The 25,033-nt window shown below is 38.6% G+C and overlaps 3 protein-coding genes across 4 annotated transcripts in view; 1 reads left to right on the top strand and 2 right to left on the bottom strand.

Annotated features, from left to right (window-relative positions):
- ASIC1 (acid sensing ion channel subunit 1) overlaps positions 1–634 on the bottom strand; it is a 32,284-nt gene extending 31,650 nt beyond the window's left edge. For both annotated transcript variants that reach the window (XM_074270419.1, XM_074270418.1), the window contains exon 1: positions 500–634. The gene's annotated coding sequence lies outside the window, so the exon portion shown is untranslated. The remainder of the gene's footprint in view (positions 1–499) is intronic.
- RACGAP1 (Rac GTPase activating protein 1) overlaps positions 1–25,033 on the top strand; it is a 284,478-nt gene that overhangs the window by 214,298 nt on the left and 45,147 nt on the right. The gene's annotated exons all lie outside the window — the stretch shown is intronic.
- LOC141543963 (uncharacterized) lies at positions 732–22,432 on the bottom strand. Its single transcript, XM_074269619.1, has 3 exons — positions 22,212–22,432; positions 1,821–1,965; positions 732–1,178 (listed from the first exon to the last, which is right to left on the bottom strand). Exons 1-3 carry the CDS (start codon positions 22,430–22,432, stop codon positions 732–734), a joined length of 813 nt encoding a protein of 270 aa, XP_074125720.1.

A 25,033-nucleotide genomic window follows, 5' to 3' on the forward strand; every position in this document is an offset into this window, starting at 1 on the left:
CCCCCTTCCTAGTAAAAAGCTTCCCCCATCCCCCATTGCTGACCCTCGTGTTGGAGGCTCCTTTTTAATATGACTGTCACAGGGGCCAGTACTCTCCCGGTGGACTAATTCGGGGTCAGGACATCTCGAGACTGGGGGAAGGGGTGCTATTTTCTTAACTGCAAGTCTGTGTGTGTGTGTGTGTGTGTGTGTGTGTGTGTGTGTGTGTGTGTGTGTGTGTGTGTGTGTAAGAGAGAGACACTGGAGGGCAGCCCGGGTGGAAGGATTGGGGGGGCGGTTCCCTGTGACAGTGGGCTTTCCCTGCCCCAGAACCCCCACTCCACAGCTTCTCGCCGCAGCGAGGTCTTCCGCCTGCCCCACACCGCGCCCCCCTCCCCCCCACTTGCTATCTCCTCAGCCACCGCACCACCCTGGGAGCCCAGGAAGAGAAGGAGGGAGAGCCCGTGCTTCTGGCTGATGAGGCTACCCGGGGCGTGCGACACGCGCGTGGGGGACCCACCTGGGGTAGTTCCGGGAGCCCAGCGGTCTGCAGCAGGTCCTGGAGAGCTGGGACCAGACGCCTGCTCAGCGCCGAACCACCGTGGGGCTCATGGCTGAGAGCGGGAGAGCCCCCGGCCGATGCGCCGCGCCTAGCAGAGCCCTGCAGGGAGCGGCCCGCCCGGTCCGGCTCAGCCCGCCCGCCCGATCAGCTCGCTTCAGCTCCGTCCGCCTTGGCTCGGCGCGCTGTGCTTTCAGCCCTGGGATCTGCAGGGATCCATCGTCCGGCCGGGGAGGCTGGGAGGTGGGGAGGCGGGGAGGCAGGGAGGCAAGAAGGCGGTCGGTCGGGTGGGGGGCGCGTGCGCGTGCGTGCTTGAGTGTGAGTGAGTGTGTCTGTGCCTGCCGTGTGCTTTTGTGCGCGGGGGGGATCCTGGATCTGGGAAAGCGGGGATAGCAGAAGTCAGTGTGACTCTGCCACCCTCCCCGCCGCTCCCTGCCCCTCTTTCTCGGATAGCGCTATTCCTCCGATGCTCTCGCTCCGAGGTCAGATGGCGAGGGGCTCGAGAGGGCTGGAGCGCAGGGGTTGTGCATCCCTGGCTCTGGGAGAGAGCCTCCCGGTGTGTCGGCAGCTCGGCGTCCGCTTCCCAGAGCTGTCTCGGATCGATGGTCCTGCTCCTTGCTGCTGCTGCTTCCTCTGGTGGCTGCAGTTGTACATACACGCACATCCCCGGTTACAGACACACACACGCGAGCACACGGTCACACCGAACAAAGACAAAATACCCCCACACCGACATAAACAACTGCCCGGCCCGCCGAGACCCACTGACATATCCGTGCTCCCATTTCCACATGGAACAGTCACGGACGGAAACTTACCGCCCAGACACAATCGGAGGCACGCATTCTCGTTTGTACCTTTGCACAACCAGACCCTCACAGGCGCAGTCACTCTCATTCTGACACATTTGCACCCAGACCCAGGACATGCACAAACCTGCGCGCCCTCGATTCTCTGACCCTGTTTCGTAGGCTTAACCTTGTTTTAAGAGGTGAGCCCTGTTCTAGCTGGAGGAGAAAGAGGAAAGGCCCTGGAGCCTTACATTTCTACAAGGCTGGAGGAAAAAGAGGAGAGAAGCAGATGACTGAAGTGGAGGAAACTTGGGCAAAAGAATGAGAGGAAAAAATAAATCCAGTTGGGAAAGAGAGAAGCGCCAAGGGAGAACGAGAGTTTAGAGGAGGACTGACCGGGTGAAGGAGGGAGAGAAGACAGAACTGGGAAGCTGAGGTGCCGGGGTTTGTGGAGCTACTTCAGGGGACAGTGGAAGGTGAGGTGTACTCACCGCGGGTCTGCCCTTCACAATCTTCCCATCATCAGATGCCTTGCTGGGCTCTCCCCGTCTAATTAACAGGAAAGGAGCAATCAAGGCGAAGGTGTTAATTTGCTGATGCTCATTAGGAGCTTTTAGCACTGAGGCTGCTGAGGTCCTGATGTTTTTAGATTATTGGGAAAGAAGGCGGTGATGGGCAGAGGGAGGTTAGAGTCTGGGGAAGGTGCTGGAGAAAGCGGCCTGGAATTTAATTTCTACATTTCCATACAAAAGCCTAGAGCTGGAGCCTGGGAAAGGCTGGAAAAGGAGAAGGAGCAGAGAAGTGTGAAGATTAAAATTAAAAGGATAAGAGAGTCGTTTAGGGAAAGAAGTCAGGTCAGGAGAAGCGGGAGTGAGGGACGAGGGGTAGCAGAAAAGCACCTGTGGAAACTTCAGGAACACTGACCCGAGACAGGTAAGGGACTCTAGCGGGGAGGAAGGAAGAGGCCAGAGAATGTAAGAGCCAGGCAGAGAAACCCTGAACCGGGCACTTTGGAGTGGTCCAGAAACCCTTAGAAGGTCTTTGGTAGGTGAGGCCTCCCGGCAGATAGGGTCTAAGGGCAGCCACCGGATGGCAGCAACCACCAGAAGACTTAGAAATCCAGTGTGTGTGTGTGTGTGTGTGTGGGGGGGGTAATCCTGGTTAGAATTCTGCAGGAATTCTTTCAGAAGATGCAAGAGTGTCCAAATCTATATGCCTAGATCCTAAAGTTTCCTGGAGATATGACCTGTCTCAGAACATCTGTAATTTCCCCAAAGACCTGTCCCCAACAGAGCTGAGTGATATATGAAATTCTCTTCCAGTGACTTCCAATAATGGGCTGCAAATTGTTTTAATCAAATGAATATTATCTAGGAAGCAATAACAGAAGGGAGGGGTGGTGAAGTGAGGGAGTGAAAGGAGGCCAGGTCAATATTGAGGCACAAGCAACATTAATATGAATCCCAATAGGACCACCTCCAATGCATTCTAGCCAGGCAAGAAAGAGTCTCTGCTTCATTCTTAGAGTAGAATCTAAGGCCTCCTTCTGAGGCAGATTTTCAATTTAATAACCTCAGCTTTTAGAAAGGTCTTTTTATATCTTACTTAAATCCCATACAGCATTTTAAGACAATTTCTTGTTCAGTCCTCACCAAGATGAATCCTGTCTTGACTTTTGTAGCATACCTCCCTCCCCCCAATAAAACTCCAACTAACTATTCAGGGACTCTTCCTCCTCCCTCCCTCCCCTTCTGTCCCAGGTCTGTTCTCTTCCAAGCTGAAGGATCCCTACTTCCTCATCTTCCCTAATTGCTATTATTCCATGGTGGGTCCCCAACCTCATTGAGTGCCAATTCATTCCCTTTGAATGTGATATACCCATTTCATCTCAACTTCCCTCAGTGTAGAGGGATGAACCCAGAGGTCATCAGTCCATCAATCAAACATTTATTAAATGCCTGCTATTGTGCTAGGTGTTGTGGATACAAAGAAAAAAATAAAACAAAACAAAACAGTAGATATTCTCAAAGAGTACCGGCTAATGAGATACAACATACCTGCAACTATGTACAAATAAGCTATATACAGGATAAATTGGAAATAATCAACTGAAAGGAGGTGCTAGAATGAAAGAAAATCGGGAATGGCTTCTTGAAAGTAAAATCATAGTTGGAACTTAAAGCAGTTATTTTCCCCTTCCTCACAAGGTTCTATTTAATTCAATAAATCACTGCATAAATGTGAGCTAGTACTATTATTATTCCTTAGAAGTTGGGCAGATTTGATTCTAAACTGGTCATCTACATCTCCATTTACTGTGGACCAGCAGTTACCCTAACACTTCCCAGAAGTTAGGTATATAGCACTTTCAGAAAGGGAAATACTGCTTATCTAGGGATGGGAAAGGACCCTTGGTTCTGATTTCCAATTCTTCTCCTCCCTTTCCTTTGTCAACGGTCCCGCTCCCCCCAAGCGTGAAATCACAGGCTTCCCAATCTGTCTGAATTGACTTAATCTGCCAGCTCAGCAACTGCAGAGACTATTAAGGAGTTAATTAGTGGGCTGGTAGGAGGGGGCTGCAGGATCAAGGAACGGCATTAGTTATGATGGGCACACCAATTCTGCCTCAGTCATCCCACATATACCAGTGACAGAAGGCAATAGAAGCAGGGTTATGGGTATTGGAAGAAGCCTCTGCTATTCTCCTCAAGCAGGGGTGAACTAAAACGGGAATTATTCTATGCCTATGACCTGATTCTCCTTGTCTCACTTGCATCCTTCCTTCCTTTCCTCATTTCCTCATCTAGGTCCTCTGATTTAGAAAAATCACATTGCCCTTTAATTCTATTCTTAACATTTTCCTATCTCCCCTACTTCCCCTCTTTTTTATCTTCCTCTCTCCCTCTTCTGCATCCTGTTCTTTTCTCTCTCCCTTTTCCTTTCTCCTTCCTTCACCCCCCACATCCAACTCCTGCCTCAGCTCTCTCCAATTCTGATTTTCTATACCCTACCTTTCTTCTTTCTCTTATAAATTCCACATTCCTTTCCCCTCTCTGCCTTTTCTCTTCCATTTAGTGCCCCTCTTCAGTCTCTTTTCTTTTTCCCTAATCTCCTACATCCTCCCACATCTCCCTATCTCTAATTTTGGTCTCAGCAAATTTGCTTTACAAATTGGTCAACAAGTATCAGTATGGTACATGTATTTGAGCAATGTTATGTCCATGTTCTTTATACATCTAACTGTGCCATGGAGGCTCTTTGTATGTATTTATGTATGTTTCCATTGGTTGCTGTGTCTGTATGGTTGTTTCTCACGATATCTCTTTATTTTCTGTGCTCCTGATTTCAATGTCTATATTTCTTTATGAATTTCTCTGACATTCTCTCTCTTTCGGGATCTATCCATGACAGTTGTGTCCTCTTCCACAGCCACCAAGTGGAGACAGATGGTTATCATTCTCATGCCACATTCTCTGATTTGTGGCCTCAACTTGTCATTAGTATTAACAACAGCTTCTGGGATGGGGTAGAGAGAAGGTAGGGGGATGGAACAGGGAAGAAGAGAAACTTATAATACAGAGAGAGGGCAAAAGAGATAGAGAAACAAAGAAAAAGAGTTAGAAAAATAGTATGAGAATAAGAGACAGAGAACTAGACCAAACATAACAGAAAATAAACAAGAGGGAAAAGGGTTGAGATCTACAGAAGGAAATTAGAGATATAAGTTCAGAGTTGAGGGAGAAGGAGGGGGCTAGAAACACAGAGACACAGAATTTTATTCAGACTATTCCAGGAAGTCTTTCCTGACTACTAATATTTCCCCTTCTTCCCCCTAAACTACCTCCCCTTCATCATTACTACCCTCTTCTCCATCTATTGCCTAGGAGCTACAGCTTTATCCAACAACTCCAATTCTCTCTCTCTCTCTCTCTCTCTCTCTCTCTCTCTCTCTCTCTCTCTCTCTCTCTCTCTCTCTCTCTCTCTCTCTCATCTGCATCTTTCTTGGAAGTATATCCCATCTCCTCTATAAAACTGAGTACCTTCCCATTGCAGAGACTGGCTCTCTCAAGTGTGAAGGAGGAAAGGACTTTGCTCTTAGAAAGGCTAAAGATACCATATTGATAGATCGATTGGATTACCTCTGCACAGGCCCTTGAGCATAGTAGGTCCTAAGAAAATATTTGGTGATAACAAAAACTCCTGGCAGACATGGTTGGTCTTGAGAACTTTAGAGCTAAGAATTCTATTTTCTGCCCATATCCACTGTCCTTAAGACTTACGTACACATTATTTCACATATTAACCCTAAGCTTTCACCTGCATCTACCTGTCTTTTCCCTAGATATACCTCATATCCTATTCCACTAAAGCTCCTCTAGTCAACACATATGTGAACCCTCTGAGAAACCTGCTGGTTTTTCACCAGTTTTCACCCTATCCCGACCCCCTACCTTCCCTCTTTTGAAGGCAAGCAATCTCGGTGCCCTCAGCCAGGCTCTAGAGCCAGAGGAGGCTACAACCAGTGAATAATTCATGGGGCTGGGAGGCCTGTTATCTCCTTTGCTGAGTCCCACACAGAGCCCCTGGGCTAGGCTGCCATCCCCGCCTTGCCTCCCTTAGCTCCATGCTTTATCTCCGAGCCCAGCTTGTAATGCAGCCCGCCATATCACAGGCAGTTGGGGAGATTAATTTTCTGGTTTTGCATGGGATGGGGGGGGGGGGGGGAACGTGAAGTAAGGAGAGGGAAGCAATGGGAAGGTGGTAGGATGCAGAAACTGATTTCAGACTTCAGCTGCTTAATCCTTTTCCAGGTCTACAGAAAGGAGAGAAAGAGAGTGTTTGAAGCCAAATTTCATCAACGGAAGCCCCCACAGAGGAAAGGAGGTGAAGGCTGAACAGACATGAGAGGCTGTTTAGATACCTCTATATAGGGGAGATGTACTTGAATATAGGGTACAGAGCTATCAGTTCTTCTGAACTCAAGCCTAGGATCATGCATGAAGTTTTTGGGACTGGATTAATATATAATATAACTGTGAATTCCCCATACATGTATATATAGATTTACACACATGAACATGTAGGCATTTTTATGCCAAAAAGAGATGACTAGGATAATTTTGTTACCAGTTATGCTCCACATATTCACACAGTTAGTCATGTTTCTATACACAACAATGCATCTATATGTACATAATAATTAACTTGATTTATTTTATTATTTTTTAATATGGCTTTTTATTTACCAGATATATGTATGGGTAATTTTACAGCATTGACAATTGCCAAACCTTTTGTTCCAGTTTTTCCCTTCCTTCCCCCTACCCCCTCCCTCAGATGGCAGGTGGACCAATACATGTTAAATATGAATTAACTTGATTTATGTATTGATCTCTTGATTTATGTATTAACCTTTCCTTTAGCCAGGACAAATAATTACCTTTCTCATGTCACATTCTATGATTTTATAAACTCACATTTTATTTGGGCTTGAATAATTTCTTTTGGCCAGGGATAGAGAAAGGGAAATATCAAGACAAAATTCAAGAGACAGAAACTAAAACCTGTCTAAAGTCATGAAGTTAGTAACCAGGAGGCTTATTCAGCTATATCACCTTGGCTTCTTATGGAAATATGATAGTATATAGCAGGTGGGTTACTCAGATCCAGGAGTGGGAGATGTATGATTCCATGGAACAGTTTTGCTGGATGGGATACTTATGCTCAAACAAAACAAGGGAAAACATGTCTTCATAGATTAAAGGGCATATTTCTGGCAAATTGGATGATGTGAAAGATCCTAGGTAAGGCTAATTCATCGAGAAACACTCTAGTAAAGATAGAAAAGTGTACGAGATGGAGCTAGGATTTAATAACAATAAGGGAGAAAGAGAGGAAGGGAAGGAGGGAAGGAGGGAGAGAGAGAGAGAGAGAGAGAGAGAGAGAGAGAGAGAGAGAGAGAGAGAGAGAGAGAGAGAGAGAGAGACTAATAAACTCATCCATCTAGTGCAGGACAACATTTGGAGGAGTCTAGAAATACTACAGGCATTCTGAATGAGAAAACCCTTCAGGAAGATCTGAAGCCAGCTATTATTAATGAACTACCATTAATGGAGTTTGATGTTAAAAGGACTTTTGATCCCAGGCATAGGAGCAAAGTAAGTTTTCAGCAGATGATTACCCAAGGAGACAGAGATGGAGCAGAAGCCTTTTGAGTTGCTGCAGGAAGCTTGAAGTCAGTTCAGTGTCCACTCACACCAGGAGATCAAAGTACTGATGAGGGACTACAGAAAGAGAAAGACATGGGGAAGAAAACAAAAGCTTCATCAGGCCACTGGGAGACAGAGGTAGGAGGTTGTCAAGATATATTGCCAAGGATTAAGGCAGAGGGTAGGATCTGGAGTTCAACTCCTAATTCCTGATGAAAGATGGTAGAAGGAAAACTAGGACCTGGACACCCCCATCTCCAACTGTGACAGGGCAACTGGAACATTATTCTGACTGAAATGGAATGAGAAAAATGCCTGTGCTCCTAGCTCAAAGTCCCAGTGAGGAAATGAGACTAAAGACATGAGTAAACAAGAAAATTCTCAATACAATGAAGAAATACTAAGGGATAAGAGAAGCAAAAACGGTAAATCTAGAAGACAGTAATTCCACAGTAAGTGCAAGCTATAGCATTTTTTCAAATAATTCAGAATAAGGAGAGAAATCCTTGGCTTGCCAGGGACCTCAGGGATATTCCTCTTTTAGGCAACTGAAGCCCTAAAATCCCACCTTTATCTTTCTTTCAAGAAGGTTGTCAATATTTTTTAGGTGATTCTTCTAATTTCATTTTTTTTTTCTTGAACCATAGCTCCACACTCTAAGAACCAACAGGATAGGCAAAATGTATTTTTTTTTTTTGAAACGCATGAAATTAAGATCTAGTCTGTGTTTTTTGTTACTGCAAAAAATAAGAGTAAAAACAAACCATAATGGAAAAAAAATTATTCTTTAATCTTGCAGATCCCAGCCAAATCTTCAGACTCAATCATTGTACCAAAGTAATCACTTTTTCCTAGAGTTTTCCTGCTTTCTGCCTTTCATTTCTCTAGAGTAGAATTAAATTGTCTTCGGGAGAGTGTTGGGGATAAAGCATATAGATTGGTGTGTGTCTCTCCTTTTATGTGTTGTCTTCCACCATTAGAACATAAACTCCTTGAGATCACAAACTTTCATTTTTGCTTTTATTTATATTTATATTTTATTTAAGTAACACAATACTTAGCACATTCTAAGCACTTGAAGAATACTTGGTGTTGATTTAACTACTAAAACCAGGTGAAGTGAAAATAAAAAAAAAAACACTGGTCAAATTCTAAGAGAAACTCCAAATTGAAAACACTCACAAATGTTAGAGTCAAAATCCAGAGTTTTCAGGTAAAAATCACTCATAGTCAAGATCAATAGATAATTAACTAGTATTTATTAAACATCTACTATGTGCTGGAAATTGTGCTAAATCCTGGGAATGTGACTAAGGAAGGAAGGAAGGGAGGGAGGGAGGGAGGGAGAGTGGGGAGGGAGAGGAGGGAGGAGAAGAGAGAAAGGGAAAGAGGGAGAAAGGGAAGGAGGGAGAGAGGAAGGGAGAGAGGAAGAGAGAGGGAGGGAGAAAAAAGGGAAGGAGGAAGAGGAGAGAAGAAAAGGAGGAAGAAGGAAAATCATTATTCTTAAGGAGCTTCTATTCTATTAAACAACAAATACATACATAAGCACACACAAACTAAATACAAATTAGTTAAATATGATAATTAAATAGAAGGTAGACCATTAGTAGTTTAGGAAATTAGGAAAGGCTTAATATATAAGGTCCTGCTTAAGCAGTGCTTGAAAAAGTACGAAATTCTATGAGGTAGAAATGAAATTGGAGTAGAAAATGGATCTTTAACAGAAGAGAACTTTGGAGTATTCCTGAGAGAAAAAATAGAGATGAGTAGAATCTAAGAAGAAAAATACATTTGAGCAATGCAAAGGGGATAAAATAATGACTGAGTGCTTATTGTTGGTTGCTGTCCTATGTTCTCAAAGAGGACCAAAATGGTATCATTACACTGGAGTTTGACTGGGATTGATCAGACTGATTAATCAGATTGATCAGATAAGCTCCCATGATGCTACCCCAGTATAAGCACAAATAATTCACATGAACTATTCACAGTGGAGATATCTCTAAATTTCTGCATCTTGTGTTTCTTTAAAGCTAATACAATTTTGCTTTGCTTATGGAACAGTATCTTTGATGCAGGCATGCCATGTTGAATGGTCTTTTGCCAGTGTTTTCCCTGTCTCATAATTGATTCCAAAGTTCTTCAGAAAGATTTTGAGAGTGCCTTTGTATCTCTTCTTCTGACCTCCATGTGAACACTTGCCTTCTGTGAGTTCTCCATGAAATACTCTTTTAGGCAAACACACTTTTTGATGAGATCCTCAATGTTAGGTGTGGTTGAGCAGAGAGAAACTGAAAAATTGGTCCCTGGGGCAAACAGAGAGAAGGCATTGAGAAAGATCAGTTTAGCTCCAGGGTCCCACCCTCTGTGAAGATTGTCCAGTCAGAAATCCAAGTTATGTCAAACCTCTTAGATCCACCCTCTATAGGGGTTTTGGACAGCCTCATCTTGCCCTGTCCTGTCAGAAATCCCAGTCATATCCCTGAGGTTAAATTTTCCCCATCAAATCTATTTATGACCTCCTTTGGATTAGTCCGCCTTTGAACACTCCTAAAAAATGAGGTAGCTCTGACAATGCATGTGTTAACATCATCTGTGTATATATCCCTGGAATATATACTTCAAGGTAAGTGAATTTATCCACAGTATTCAAAATTCTTCGATTGTTGTAATCAACGGTTCCATGCATGGATAGCATGGTTCTGACTAGTAAAGAACTTCTGTTTTTTTGGTGATAATTGTTAGGCCTAAATTATCATAAATAGCAAAGAATTGATCCATATTTGATTGTATTTCATCTTCAGCGGCAACATTGAGTGTACAATTATCTATAAACAAAAAGTTATGCACCAATTCTCCCTCCACTTTAGTCTAGGCTTGTAGCCTTTTCAAGTTAAGTAAGTGCTTTCAGTGTAATAGCTGACCTTGATGCTGTTTTCATCCTTGTGGAAAGTCATGAAAAAAGCTTCAACATCATAAAAAAAAATCATGCTAAAAAAATATAGATGCAAGCACATAACTCCAATTTACTTCAGGGCATCAAGCAGTCATGAAACTGGCATAAATACTGATGAACTTCTCTGGGCAATTGAGTGATTATATTTTAATAGGGGAGGAAGAGAGACAAGTCTCTAATTTCACCATCTTCAGGTATGACAGTGTAGAGAAAAACAAATGCAGGCGCTATGTGTAATTTTGTTTTGCTTTGTTGATTTTTAAAAGAGGAATGAAAAAAGAAAAGAAAAGAAATGCATTAGAAGAGAAATGAGAAAGATGATGAAATAATTTATCATAATTGGAATACAGTAGAAAGGTATGCAAACAGGAGCTAGGAAAAGAGGAATGAATTTTAGTCTTACTTCAACTGGTCAAAAAAAGGGACATACATATGAATTTAGAATAAAGAAACATTAATCAATAGAAAAGTACATGGAGTCAGGGAAAGAAAACATGAGTCTAAAAGGAAAAGTAAATTTGGGTAGAGAATAGTCATAAGGAAGGCTGACTGTAGTGGAGAAATTAAAAGGAAAAAAAATGTGAAAATAAGTTATTTGGGCGTATCTTGTTCAAAGAGAAGGTCAAAGAAGTAGGATCGAAAACTAAATATGTAGTTTGCTATTATTGATCTCATTCCCTTTTTTTCAAAAGCTTCTTTTTATTTGGAAAGAGGAAGCAAAGAAAGAGAAAATTATAATAGGATGTAATGTTCTCTTCTCTAAAGTATTCTCTGGGAGCAGGTTCTTGGGAAACTTCTGGAGGCAATCTTTGTTTCAGTTCAGTTCAATCATCCCAAATGCATCCAAGAGTTAAAATCCAGATCCTTTATTTTCTCCTTCAAAGTCTTGTCTCTTTTTCTGGGCCCAGTTAACTTTCTTAGAGGCCTATCTCTCTCCTTGGTTCCAAGCGCTCTCTCCAAATGTCTTCAGCCAGCACAAAGGTGGAAGTTGGAATGAATCTTGATTCCTCCTCCCAGAGAGTGGGCTTGTAGAGTTCTGTGGGCTTGTGGCTCTGGCCCTGAGAGCTTCTTGCTTATATTTCTGCCTGACTTGTGAATCTCCTCCTTATATGTGCTCTCTAAAGGTGTAAACTCCTTTAAAGGTGTGAACTAAGTACATAAGCATTGTCTCTATCAGTGACTTAGCCCCTTGTGGCCCATAACAGTAGGATATTATGGACTACAGATATTATTAAACCAAAATTAATAAATGTAAGCATGAACAAAAACAAGATTAAAATAGCCCATAAAATGGAGAATAGCAGAATGTATGAGAAAGCAGGATCTAACAAAATGTTGTTTACAAAAAATATATTTAAATATAACGATTCATTCAGAGTTAAAATGAACCACTGGGGCAGAATTTATTATGCTTCAGGTGAATTAAAAGAAAAAAATAGCAAAGGGTAGTAGCAATCATGATCTATGAAAAGTCAACAATAAAAACATACATGAGAGTTAAGCCAAGAAACTACATTATACTTAAAGGCATGAAGAATAATGAAATAATATCAATACTTAATACATATGCACCAAATGACATTTTATCTAAGTACTTAAAGGAAGAGCTAATTGAACCACAGAAAGAAACAAACCACAAAATTATGGATTTTTCTTTTCAAATATCACCCAATCATAAAAAAATAAACAAAAGAGAAGTTAAAGACCTCAACAGCATTTTACAAAATTAGATATAATCAAATTCTGACAGAAATTGAAAAGAATATCTACATTAACTTTGCTTGGCATCTGTACAAAAATAGACCATAGAAATGTCAAACACACTATCCACTCTGCAATACTCTCCAGTATGGCCTGAAACAGATTAAAATGTAATTAGGTATTACTTAAAAATAAATAAAAATACAATAAAACATAGATAATGTTAATATGTGATTTTCTAAGTTTTTATACAGTGGTAGGTACAGTTAGGAATGGTTTAGTGACTTTCTATTTGAGTGTGACACTACTGTTTTAGTGTTACATCCCTATGGACTACTCTAACCTGGTAGCTCCCCTTTGAGCTACTCTTAATGCCCGTCCGTCGACGGCATGGCTAGAACACATTCCTGTCTTCAGGCACCAACCCGGATCCCATAGAGACAGATCACCATTAGTAGGGGTGAAGCAAAAGAGAGCTTTATTCTGAGATAGCACATATTTATACCCCACTGATGATATGGGGGAAGGGGGAAGTCCTCTAGGAACCTGGCATAATGTGATTGGCCCAAGAAGAAGGAGGGAGGCGTGCTAGGCTTTGAGAGCACTAAGGAGGGAGGCGTGGTACCTGGACTCAGATACCTCCTCAAGGGGCTGTGCCCCACCTCCACCTAGGACTCACCTGGGACTCAGAACCTCTCATCCCTCAGATCCTCCCACATGCCTTGAACTGCATTCCTTGCTTCTAGAGGCTTTTTAACCCTTACATTCTAGGTCATAAAATAAGCACATAAATAAATTCAGACAAGTTTGTTTTCCTAGATCTCTTCTTCTTCTTCTTCTTCTTTTTTTTTTTTTTAATATTTTTTTATTTTATAATTATAACTTTTTTTTGACAGTACATATGCATGGGCAATTTTTTACAACATTATCCCTTGCACTCACTTCTGTTCCAATTTTTCCCTTCCTACCTCTAGATGGCAGGCAGTCTTATACATGTTAGATATGTTACAGTATATCCTAAATACAATATATGTGTGCAGAACCAAATTTCTTGTTGCACAGGAAGATTTAGATTCAGAAGGTAAAAATAACCTGGGAAGAAAAACAAAAATGCAAACAGTTTACACTCATTTCCCAGTGTTCCTTCTCTGGGTGTAGCTGATTCTATCTGCCATTGATCAATTGGAACTGAATTAGGTCTTCTCTTTATCGAAGATATCCATCCATCAGATTACATCCTCATGCAGTATTGTTGTTGAAGTGTATAATGACCTCCTGGTTTTGCTCATTTCACTCAGCATCAGTTGATGTAAGTCTCTCCAAGCCTCTCTAAAATCATCCTCCTGCTGGTCATTTCTTACAGAACAATAATATTCCATAACATTCATATACCATAATTTACCCAACTATTCTCCAAGTGATGGGCATCCGTTCATTTTCCAGTAAGAACATTCTTTTCTGACCACAAGGCAACAAAAATTATAATCTACAAAGGATCTATGAAGAATGGATTCAAACTTAAATGGAGACTAAAATAATTAATCCTAAAGAACTGGTTGTTGTTATGGGTCAGAATTCTGAACTTGAAACAAAGGATTCTTACAAGGTACTAAGTCAGTGGAATTGATAGAGACAATAGTTATCTAATTTAGCATGATTCAGTATGATTGATCTGATCCTACAAGGAGATGTTAGGGGCCAGAACTTGAAACAAAGTACTAAGTGGAATTGAGGAGACAATGGTTAAATCTAGTTTAGCATTGATTTAATCCTATAACAAATAATGGTTTCCTAGTGATATAATGATTGATTTGTACTCAGTGTAGAACATATAAGCTAGAAGCTCTCAGGGCCAGAAAAGACAAGCACTAGAAGCTCTCAGATTCATTCCATTGTCCATCTTTGTGATAGCTGCAGGCTGACGCACAAACCTTTGGAGTCGGGGAGATTCTGAATCTCCCCGAAGCCAGAGAAGGCAGGTGGGAGCTCAAGCTCTGGGAACCAAGGAGAGAGATAGGCCTCTAGAAAAAACTAGCCGAGCCCCAGGTGAAGGAGATAGGACTTTGAAGGAGATGATAAAGGATTTGGACTTTAACACTTGGCTGCATTTGTGGTGATTACTGAACTGAAGTGAAAGACCCCAAGAAAACCTCAACAGAGAACATTACAGGTTGGTTAAAAAACAAATTACAGAAACAATTAATTTTTTAATGACATCAATAAGAATGTAACAGACCTTTGGGATGCCATCAGTCCTTAAGAAAAGTATATGTGTGTATATATACACATATGTGTAATATATGTGTACACACACAAATATATGAGTGTATATATGTATTATTTACATACACACACACACATATTTCACCAACAAAAAAAGGCAAAGAAAAGAAGAAATAGACATTCAAAAAGAACAAAAACACCTAAAAAAAAAAAAAACAACATACATTCTTTATTGACCACAAGGCAACAAAAATTATAATCTACAAAGGGTCTATGAAGAATGGATTAAAACTTAAATGGAGACTAAAATAATTAATTCTAAAGAACTGGTTGGTGAAAGAACAAATTATAAAAACAACAGTTAATTTTTTTTTTTTCCCTGAAGCAATTGGGTTAAGTGACTTGCCCAGGATCACACAGCCAGGAAGTGTTGAGTGTCTGAGGCCAGATTTGAACTCAGGTAGTCCTGACTTCAGGGCTGGTGCTCTATCTATTACACAACTAGCTGCCCCTAGTTAATTTTTTAAAAAACATTAATAAGAATGTAACAAATCTTTGGGATGCCATCAGTCCTTAAGAAAAAGTCTACGTATAAACATAGACTGTAATATAGATGTGTAATATAGGTATATATATATATGTGTATACACACACAAATGTATGAGTATATATGTATTATACACACACACACACACACACACACACACACACACACACATATATATATATATATATATATATTTCAGCAACAAAAGAGACAAAGAATAGAAGAAATGGACACACAAGAAGAACAAAAATACCTAAAAGCAACACACCAACATACCAAAAACAACATATATATGCAAAAAATAGAAATTCTGAAATTCAAAGAATAGATTAAGAAAACAGAGCTTTGCACTGATAAAACTAGATTTTAAAAAAACTAATAAAATAGTCAAAGCAATAGCACATTTAATTTTTTTTAGAAAGAAAAATCACATTACAAAAATCAAAATGAATTAAAACTTAGAGGAAGAAGAAATAAAAGAAATTGTTAGAAACAATTTTGCTGGGCTGATTCAGAAAACCCTGGAACATGAACTAATACTGAGTGAAGTGGGCAGAATCAAGAGAACATTGTACATGGAATGTGATGATCAACTGTGATGGACTTGGTTCTTCTCAACAGTGCAATGATTCATGGTAATTCCAATAGACTTGGAATGGAAAATGTTACTCACATCCAGAGAGAGAACTATGGAGATTGAATGTGAATCAAAGCATAACATTTTCACCTTTTTTTTGTTATTGGTTTGTTTTCTTCTTATTTTTTTTTTCCCTTTTGGGCTTATTCTTTTTGCACAACATGACAAATATGGAAATATGTTTAAAAGAATTGCATATAAGAATGTTTGTGGCAGCCCTCTTTGTGGTGACCAGAAACTGGAAACTACGTGGATGCCCATCAATTGGAGATTAGCTGAATAAATTGTGGTATTTAAATATTATGGAATATAATTGTTCTGTAAGAAAAGACCAATAGGATGATTTCAGAAAGGCCTGGAGGGACTTACATGAACTGATGCTGAGTGAAATGAGCAGGACCAGGAGATCATTGTATACTTCAACAACAATACTGTATGATGATCAATTCTGATGGATATGGCCATCTTCGACAATGAGATGAACCAAATCAATTCCAATAGAGCAATAATGAACTGAACCAGCTACACCCAGCGAAAGAACTCTGGGAGATGACTATGAATCACTACATAGAATTTCTAATCCCTCTAATTTTGTCCGCCTGCATTTTGGATTTCCTTCACAGGCTAAATGTATACTATTTCAAAGTCCGATTCTTTTTGTTCAGCAAAACAACTGTTTGGTCATGTATACATATATTGTATTTAATTTATATTCTAACATATTTAACATGTATTGGTCTACCTGCCATCTGGGGTGGGGGGAAGGAAGAAGGGGAAAAATTGGAACAAAAGGTTTGGCAATTGTCAATGTTGCAAAATTACTCATGCAAATATCTGGTAAATAAAAACTATTATATATAAAAAAAAGAATTGCACATATTTAACCTATATTTGATTAATTGAAATCTTGGGAAGAGGGGAGGTAAAGGAGGAAGGAAGAAAAATTTGGAACACAAAGTCTTACAAAAATGAATGTTGAAAACTATCTGCACATATTTGGAAAAATAAAATACTGAAATTTTTTAAAAAGAAAAAAATTTCAAAAGAAAAAATATAAAAAAGAAACAATTTTGCACAATGATATGCTAACAAAGTTGATACATTAAGTGAACTTATAAATACATACATTAAATATATTTACAAATATATAAACTACTCAGATTATTAGAACAAGAAATAGATCATTTAAGCAAGCTGATCCCAAGGGGGAAAATAGATTGAATAAGCCATAAATAAATTCTCAAAGAAAAAGCTTCACAACCATATGAATTGTACCAAACATTCAAAAAATAACTCAAATATTACATAAGCTGATTGCAAAAATAGAAAATGAAGGCATTCTACAAAAATCTTCCAATGAGACAAATATGGTTTTTATGCCCAAACCAGGTGAATATAAGACAAAGAAAAAAGCTATAGATGCATATTTCTAATAAATATTTATGTAAAATATTGAATCAAAAAGTAGCAAAGAAGCTACAACATATTAAACAGATTATACTTTATGATCAGATTGGAATTCTACCAGGACCACATTATTGGCTTAACATTAAAAAGTCTATTAATGTGATAGAACATATTAATTACAAAACAATAAGAAAAACATGATCATACCAATAAATGCAGAAAAAAACTCTTGATAAAAAATACAACAGTCAAACCATCAAAAATCTTGAGAATAAATGGTTCTTTTCTTAAAATGGCAAAAGTATCCAGCTAAGATCTAACATTATCTGTTATGAAGATATGCTAGAGGTGTTTTCAATGAGATTAAGAATAAAGCAAGGATATCCATTATTACCACTCTTATCTGGTATAATTGTAGAAATATTTCAATAATAAAGATAAAAAAATTGAGTGAATAAATATGAATAAAGAAGAAAGAAAATTATCACCATTGGCACATGATAAGATGGTCTATTTAGAAACACTAGAGATTCATGTAAAAATCAATTGAAACTAAAACTTCAGGAAAATACTAGGACATAAAATAAACTCACAAAAAACATCAGTCTTTCAGTGTTTTACTAAGAAGATGCAAGTGGGAATGAAGGAAAAAGAAATTACATAAAAATTAAATTAAAATATCTATACAAAATATCTGGGAATCAATCCACCAAGTTGTACTTAAGACTATATTAATTTAACTACAAAATAATCTTTAGATAAATAAAGGAGTGCTTAAATAATTGGTAAGATATTAATTTCTCATAGTTGATCAATGCTAGTGAAATAATGTGATAATACTATGTAAATTAATTTACAGATTTGGTGCCATGGAAGTCAAACATTCAAGGAGTTTCAATTTTTGAAATTAGACAAATTTAGTCTGATTTATAAAATTAGATAAATAATAAATTCATTTGGAGGAATAATTAGCCACAAAACTCAAGAGAAATAAAAATAGTAGGAATGAAGAGAGCTTAGCATTATCAGATCATGAGCAATACTACAAAGAAGTAATTGTCAAAACTATTAGATGCCTTTAAAAACAGAAAAGAAACAGCCATATTAAACCCAAAAATGTATTATAAAGTGATAATCATGAAAAGAATGTGGTAGTGGCTAAGAAAAAGATTGGTGGATCAGTGAAATAGATTAAGTACATAAGACACAGTAGTAAACAATTATGGTAATTTACTATTTGATAAAGTCCAAAACCTTGAGTTCTGGAATAGAAACTCATATTTGACAAAAACTATTAAGGAGATCAATGGGACAGTCAAGGCAAACAAATCCAGAAGCAATTGAACATAGTAGCATAGAGATCAATAAACCTGAGGACACCTAATAACTATTGAGTCAGGACTCTGTATTTGATAAAAACTTCTTAGAATATCAGGATGCAGTTAGATTTTTGTTAAGCAGAAATTAGGTTTACAATTTAGATCAGTGTCTCACACCACATACCACAATAAGCTTTAGCTGACACAAATTAGAAAAGGTAATATTAATAACAAATGGGAAGATTTTTTTCACAGATATGGAGGGGAAAGAATTCTCAAATAAGTGATATAGATTATTATTAAAAACTAAAAGTGGATAAAGTGTATATTGTGCTGTATTTGGAACAAAAGACACAAGGTCAAATTCTGCCTCAGATACATGCTGACTTTTAACAAGTCACTTAACCTCTTTCACTTTCAGTTTTTTTTATCTATAAAGAGAGAATAGGATCAAATGAGATTATATATATATATTTTGTGCCTCTTTTTTCTGTAGGACAATTCTGTAGGGTTTTTTAGATATTGTGTTATTCAGCATTTTTTTGTGCCTTTCTTACCAACACTTAAATCTTTTTATAATTTTATTACATTACTCTCATTTTCTTCCTGATTTTTCCTTCTACCACTCTTTTCTCTTCTTTTCATGCTTCCAGAAATTCTTGCTGGTCTTGGATCTAATCAGCATTTTTCTTTGAGGCTTTGCTTATAACCGTTTTTACATTATTATCTTCCTCTAAGTCTTTGCCTTGCATGACACAATAGTAGCTTTTTATCGGCAAATTCTTTTTTTGTTTGCTCATCTTTCAAGTCTGTTTCTTTACTCTGAACTGTGTATTAAAATTGGGCTTGGGCTCTACGCATTCACCTCTCATCACCCCCTCCTCTGGGGGTGGGGAAGCACTTGCTTTTTCATGCTGCTGTTTTCAGAGCTTGTTCTGGGGGGATCTGCAAGTTTTTAGTGCTTCCAAAAGTTTTTAGTGCTTCCAAGGCCAGACAAATGGCCACAGCTTTCCTAGGAAGGACCTCCACTCCCCTGCAACCAGAAGTAATAATGTTCTTCTTGTCCCTGGAATTGAGACTAGATCCCCTGCTCAGACTCTCCACCCTAAAATTGCAGCCCAGAACTGCAATTGCCAATCAGTGCCAGCTATACCCAGTGCCTGCAAAGGGTCCCCAATAATCTTTTTCTGAACTGTTGACTCCAACCCTTATCTCTGGGCTTAGAGTTTCCAAAATTGTTACTGTCTACAAGACCTACCTTATTCTTCCCTTGTTCTTAGCCTATGCCAATTATGGTATTACAGATCTCATCTGTGGATATCCTAAGGTGTTTTAAGCTACAAAAATGTTTTCTTCTTACCCTTTACTATCTCTGCCATTTCAAAATCTTATGAGACATAATCTTAAAGTTGTTTGGAGGGAAATACTGGGAGAGTTCAGCTAGGTCCTGGTCTATATTCTGTCATCTTGGTTTTTTTACATCCACAGTACCTTTTAACAACCTTTTTTCCTAGTACTTCTGCTTTCTCTAACTCAAGTACCATATAAAAACTCCTTAACTCTCTTGGGCTTTTCTTCATTCTTTCTTCTTCATCCCCCCCCCCTTTTCCCCTTCTAATAGCCCACCATTTGCTATTATTTATTATTTAGCTTAATTGCATCATGCAAATAATCAAACAATGTCCTTTAGAAATAATCCAACCTATAATCCATAAAAGCTATGTTGTGAAAGAAAACATAGATCTCCACCCTAAAAAAACAAAAACAAAAACAAAACAAACCTCAAGAAACATAAAGTAAAAAAAAACAAACAAACCAATGAGAGAGAGAGAGAGAGAGAGAGAGAGAGAGAGAGAGAGAGAGAGAGAGAGAGAGAGAGAGAGAGAGAGAGAGAGAGAGAGAGGAGGAAAAGAGAGGGAGAGGGAGGGAGAGAGAGAGAATGAGAAAATGTTTTAATCTGTATTCAGGCACAAACAGTTTCTGCTCTGGGTTGGATAGGATTTTTCATAAATCCTTCAGAGTAGTTATGGATCATTGTATCACTGAAAATAGCAAAGGCTGACTATTAAAAAGCTGACTATTTCAGAACATTGTTATTACTTTGTACACTATACATTTCCCTTGGAGTTCATGGAGGAAGTTCCAGGTTTTTCTGAGAGCATTCTGCTCATCATTTCCCATAGAACGATAATATTCCATCATGACCATAATTTATTCAGCCAATTGATGGATAGTCCCTCAATTTCTAGGTTTTTTGCTCTGAGAAAAGTACTGCTATAAATATCTTTGCATATATAGATCCTTTCCCTTTTTAAAAATCTCTTTTGGGATTCATGCCTTGTAATGGTATTGTTAAATCAAAAGATATGTGTGAATTTATAGTGCTTTGGGCTTATGTCATACTTTTTGATTATTTATCAATTGGGATATAGTCCTTATTTTCTATTTGACTCAAGTTCCCTGTATGTTTGAGAAATGAGACCTTATAAGAGAAATTTGCTTCAAAATTCTTCTTACAATTACTATGCTAATTATATTTCCCCCCATGTATTCTATAATTTCTCTCTTCTTTCACCCTGTCCCTCCTCAAAAGTCTTTTGCTATTGACTATTCCTTCATCTCAATATGCCCTCTTATCTATCATCTTCCCCCCCTACTCATATCCCCTTCCCATACAATTTTCCTACAGGGCAAAATAGATTTCTATACCCATATTGAGTGTGTATATTATTTCTTCTTTAAGCCAGTTCTGATGAAAGTAAAGTTCCCTCCCCCTCTCTCTCTTCCCCTTCTTCCCCTCCAGTGCAAAAATTTTTTCTTGCCTCTTTTTATGGCAGATAATTTACATCATTTCATCTCTCCCTTTCCCTTTCTCCCAGTGCATTCTTCTTTCATCTCTTAATTTTTTTGGGGGGGGATATTATCCCTTCATATTCAATTCACACTTGTGCCCTCTGTCTATATATACTCCTTCTAACTGCCATAATAATGAGAAAGTTCTGAGTTACAAATATCATCCTTCCATGTTAGAATGTAAATAGACAAACCTTATTAAGTCCCTTATGATATAATTTCCTTATTACCCCTTTATGCTTCTTCTAGACCTCTGAAAATCAAATTACCAATGCAGCTCTTGTTTTTTCATCATGAATGCTTGAAAATCCTCTATTTCATTGAATTTTTACCTTTCCCCCTGAAGGATTATACTTAGTTTTGCATTTTTTTCCTCATTACCTTTTTGTATTTATTTTTGTACCACTCTCAATTCTTTCCCTAATTTTTCCTCTTTCTCCTTTACTTGATTTTCTAAATCCCTTTTGAGCTCTTCCATAATTTGAGACCAATTCTTTTTTTTTTCCTTTGGCTTAAGTGGCTTGCCCAGGGTCATACAGTTAGGACCAATTCTTATTTTCCTGGAAGTTTTGGGTATAGGAAATTTGACTATTATCTTCTTCTGAATGTGTGTTTTGATGTTTCTTGTCACCATAGTAACTTTCAGAAACTTTTTCTGTTGTCTGATCTTTTTTCCTAGCTTAAGACTCAGCTTTTAACTCTTTGTTAAAGTAGGGCTCTGTTTGTAGAGTGGAGGGTGCACTGTTCCAAGCTTTAAGAGTTTTGTGTAGCTGTTTTCAGAGATCCTTCTAGAAATCTGACCACAAGCAGTCTTTTCTGCTCTGGAACTGTTAGGCGTGTCCCCACCCCACTGTAGCTGTAAAATCTAGTGTGCTAAAGCAATAGAGTCTTTTTATAGTATTAATAAAGAAACCTCTGGGGGCTGAGGCCTCAGGAACCTGCCACCACCATCACTGCCGATGATCACTCTTGTTTAGCTGGTTTTCCCAAGACTCTCTCACCTACTGGCAAAGCAAAAAGTTCTGCCTACCTTCCAACTAGTCTCTTTACTAGACCTTCTGAGAGGTCTAGAAACAGCCAGTGCTGAGAGGTCTGGAAGCCATCAGTGTTAGTTAGCATCGATTCGGAGACTCTCGGCCAGTTTCTGCTTTGCTGAAACCCCACCTGGAGCTGGGTGCTGGGGCTGAGGCTGGACTGGAACTGAAGCTGCACTGATGTGGCCTGCAATGGGATTGCCTGCTGGACTCCCATCCTGATGCCACAGACCTTTTCTGTCACCCTTCTAAGTTGTCTTCAGTTGAAAAATGTTCTATTCCCTCTTTTTGAGTGTTCTGTTGCTCTAAAATGTGTTTAGAGACTTTATTTAAAAGAATTTGGAGCAGTTCAGAAGAGAGATCGACTGAGTTCCTGCCTTTACTTCACCATCTTGGCTCTTCTCAATTCAGCCTAAATTTTTATTAATTCAGCATAATAATTTATTAAATCCATCCATCTAGCATTTATTAAACACCTATTATATGTAAAGACACTATGATAGGAAATGCAAAGAAAATCTAGGAGGTGACTTTTGTTTGGCTCTATTTGGTAAGAAAAGTACTGGTGATTTGAGGAGAGATGGAAAGTATGTTAGTGATAGGATTGTAAGCTAGATCTCCTTATAATTAGTCCATTCTCAGTAGTTCTGTGAACTTACTCCTTGGACATTAACTCAGTTGGCAAGGCAGAGGTTATTGATTCTGGGATCTAATATTAGGGATTGGGGAATCATATATCCAAAACATAATTTCTGATCTTCACTTTTCACTTCTCTTGACTTTATCATTCAATTTCCTTATTTCCTCTTGAAAAGTGAAAGGAAGTTAGAGGATAAGGATATATACAAATTTGGAGTGAGTATCCTCCCCCTTCTTTGATGTCAGATTTGTCCAGCAGTCTTGGGGGTAGGATCTGAGTGTGGGGTGCATTTATTTTATAGTGGGTGGAAGAATGGTCAAGAAAAAGAGAGAGGTTAAGTGAAGACAATAACCCAAATCACAGAAAAGGAGAAGAGGGATAGAGTGTTCTGAGGGTGTAGGAATCTACCATACTGACTGTTAGCAAGTTTAGTATATATATGCTCACATTCTTCTTTCTCTCACCACCTGCTTTACTCTTTTCAGGTTTACAGAAGGTAGAGAAGAAAGAGATAGAGGTTAGAGAAAAATAATATCTTTAGGGATATGGAGAAGACATAGAGAGAGCAAAACAGAAATAGAGACACACACATACACATATATATGTTTCTTCCCCACTTTAGAGGTACCCCCACCCCAGAGTGTCACAATAAGTCTGGAGGAATTATGTAGGCCTCCAGAAAAAGTGGGACCATCTGAAAGAGAAAGTTTCCTATAGATAATTATGGGCTCAGATATTAACTCTTTGGGTATCTTTTGCTCTATGTAATAGACACTGTTCATTGTTCATGTCTTGTTAGGTTGGTTCTGGCAAGGAAATTATAGGTGCTAAGACAAGAACCTTCAGGAATATTACATTATCATCTACAGATTTCTCAGATAAAACCTGGTCCATCTATCCTCAATGGAGATATGGATTATATTAAGAAAGTATATAATTAAGGAAGTGGGATAGATATTATGTCTTTTCATTCTTTTAGGAGTTCTTTTTCTCTCACCATACTGTATGATTGATCCACATTAGTAGATGGAGGCAACAATATTGGCATTGGTATAAGGAAGGAAATAAGGAAGCATGGTGATGAGGAAAGAAGGAAATATAGCCTCTTAAGTCTAATGGTAGCCATCTCTAGGGTAGTGAGGGGGAGGGAGGAAAAAAAATAAATTTACATAATAACTTTGTTGTATTTTTGGAGGGAACAGCAAATTGTACATGGAAGATTTATAGTTTTGTATGTAATCATCTTTTTTGTTATGCTGTTATATAAATGCTTACTTTGTTTTGTGGATTGAAAATAAATTAAATTAAAAAAAGAATAGCCTCTGTGGAGATGATTTTAGCAAAGAGGTTGATCATAATCCTTCTTAATAAAGGACCCCATCCTTTAGGACCCTCCTTAATAGGAAAGGATACTATCACTATATTGCGGTCACTGTGGCTAATCAGACTAACATGATCTTGGAAGATTATACCCCAGGTTGGACATAAATTGTTCATAGGAACATTTGTAAGGAAGATGTCTTTAAATGTGTACTTCTCACATTTCTTTTGGGATACTACAATTTTGCTTTGCTCATAGAGCATAGCACCTTCTTTAATGTGGACACATCAAGCTGGATGGTCCTGTGCCACTGTTTCCCATATCTCAATCGATTCCAAAGTTTTTCAGAGAGACCTTAGAAGTATCCTTGAATCATTTCTTCTGACTTCCATGTGAGCACTTGCCATGTGTGAGCTCTCCATATTTTAGGCAAATGTATTTTGGTGTTCAGGTTAGGGAAGATATGATGTATACAGGAATTTAGAGAGTCCCTAGGTCCCCAGATGTCTATATATCTTAAGCTTTATATATACATACATATATATAATGTGTGTATGTATGTACATATACACATGTGTGTCATATATTTGTGCATATACATATGTGTGCATGCATATATACATGTAGAACACTACATATTCTGGCTGGGACCCTCAAAGTGACAGCATTCTTCCATCAAGACCCAGATCCCCCCAAGAGAGATTAAATCAAATATTTCCATTCCCCTGTTCAGGTAATTGCCATTGACAATAAATGTATTGCTGTAATCTTTTCTCATTTTGATGGGATAGGCTCTATTCTGACCTCCCTAAAAGCTTTAAAGATTTTAAAGAAGCACAAAAGAGGAATAAAAGGGG

Source organism: Sminthopsis crassicaudata, chromosome 5, assembly GCF_048593235.1.
Source record: "Sminthopsis crassicaudata isolate SCR6 chromosome 5, ASM4859323v1, whole genome shotgun sequence".
NCBI classification, from domain to species: Eukaryota; Metazoa; Chordata; class Mammalia; order Dasyuromorphia; family Dasyuridae; genus Sminthopsis; species Sminthopsis crassicaudata.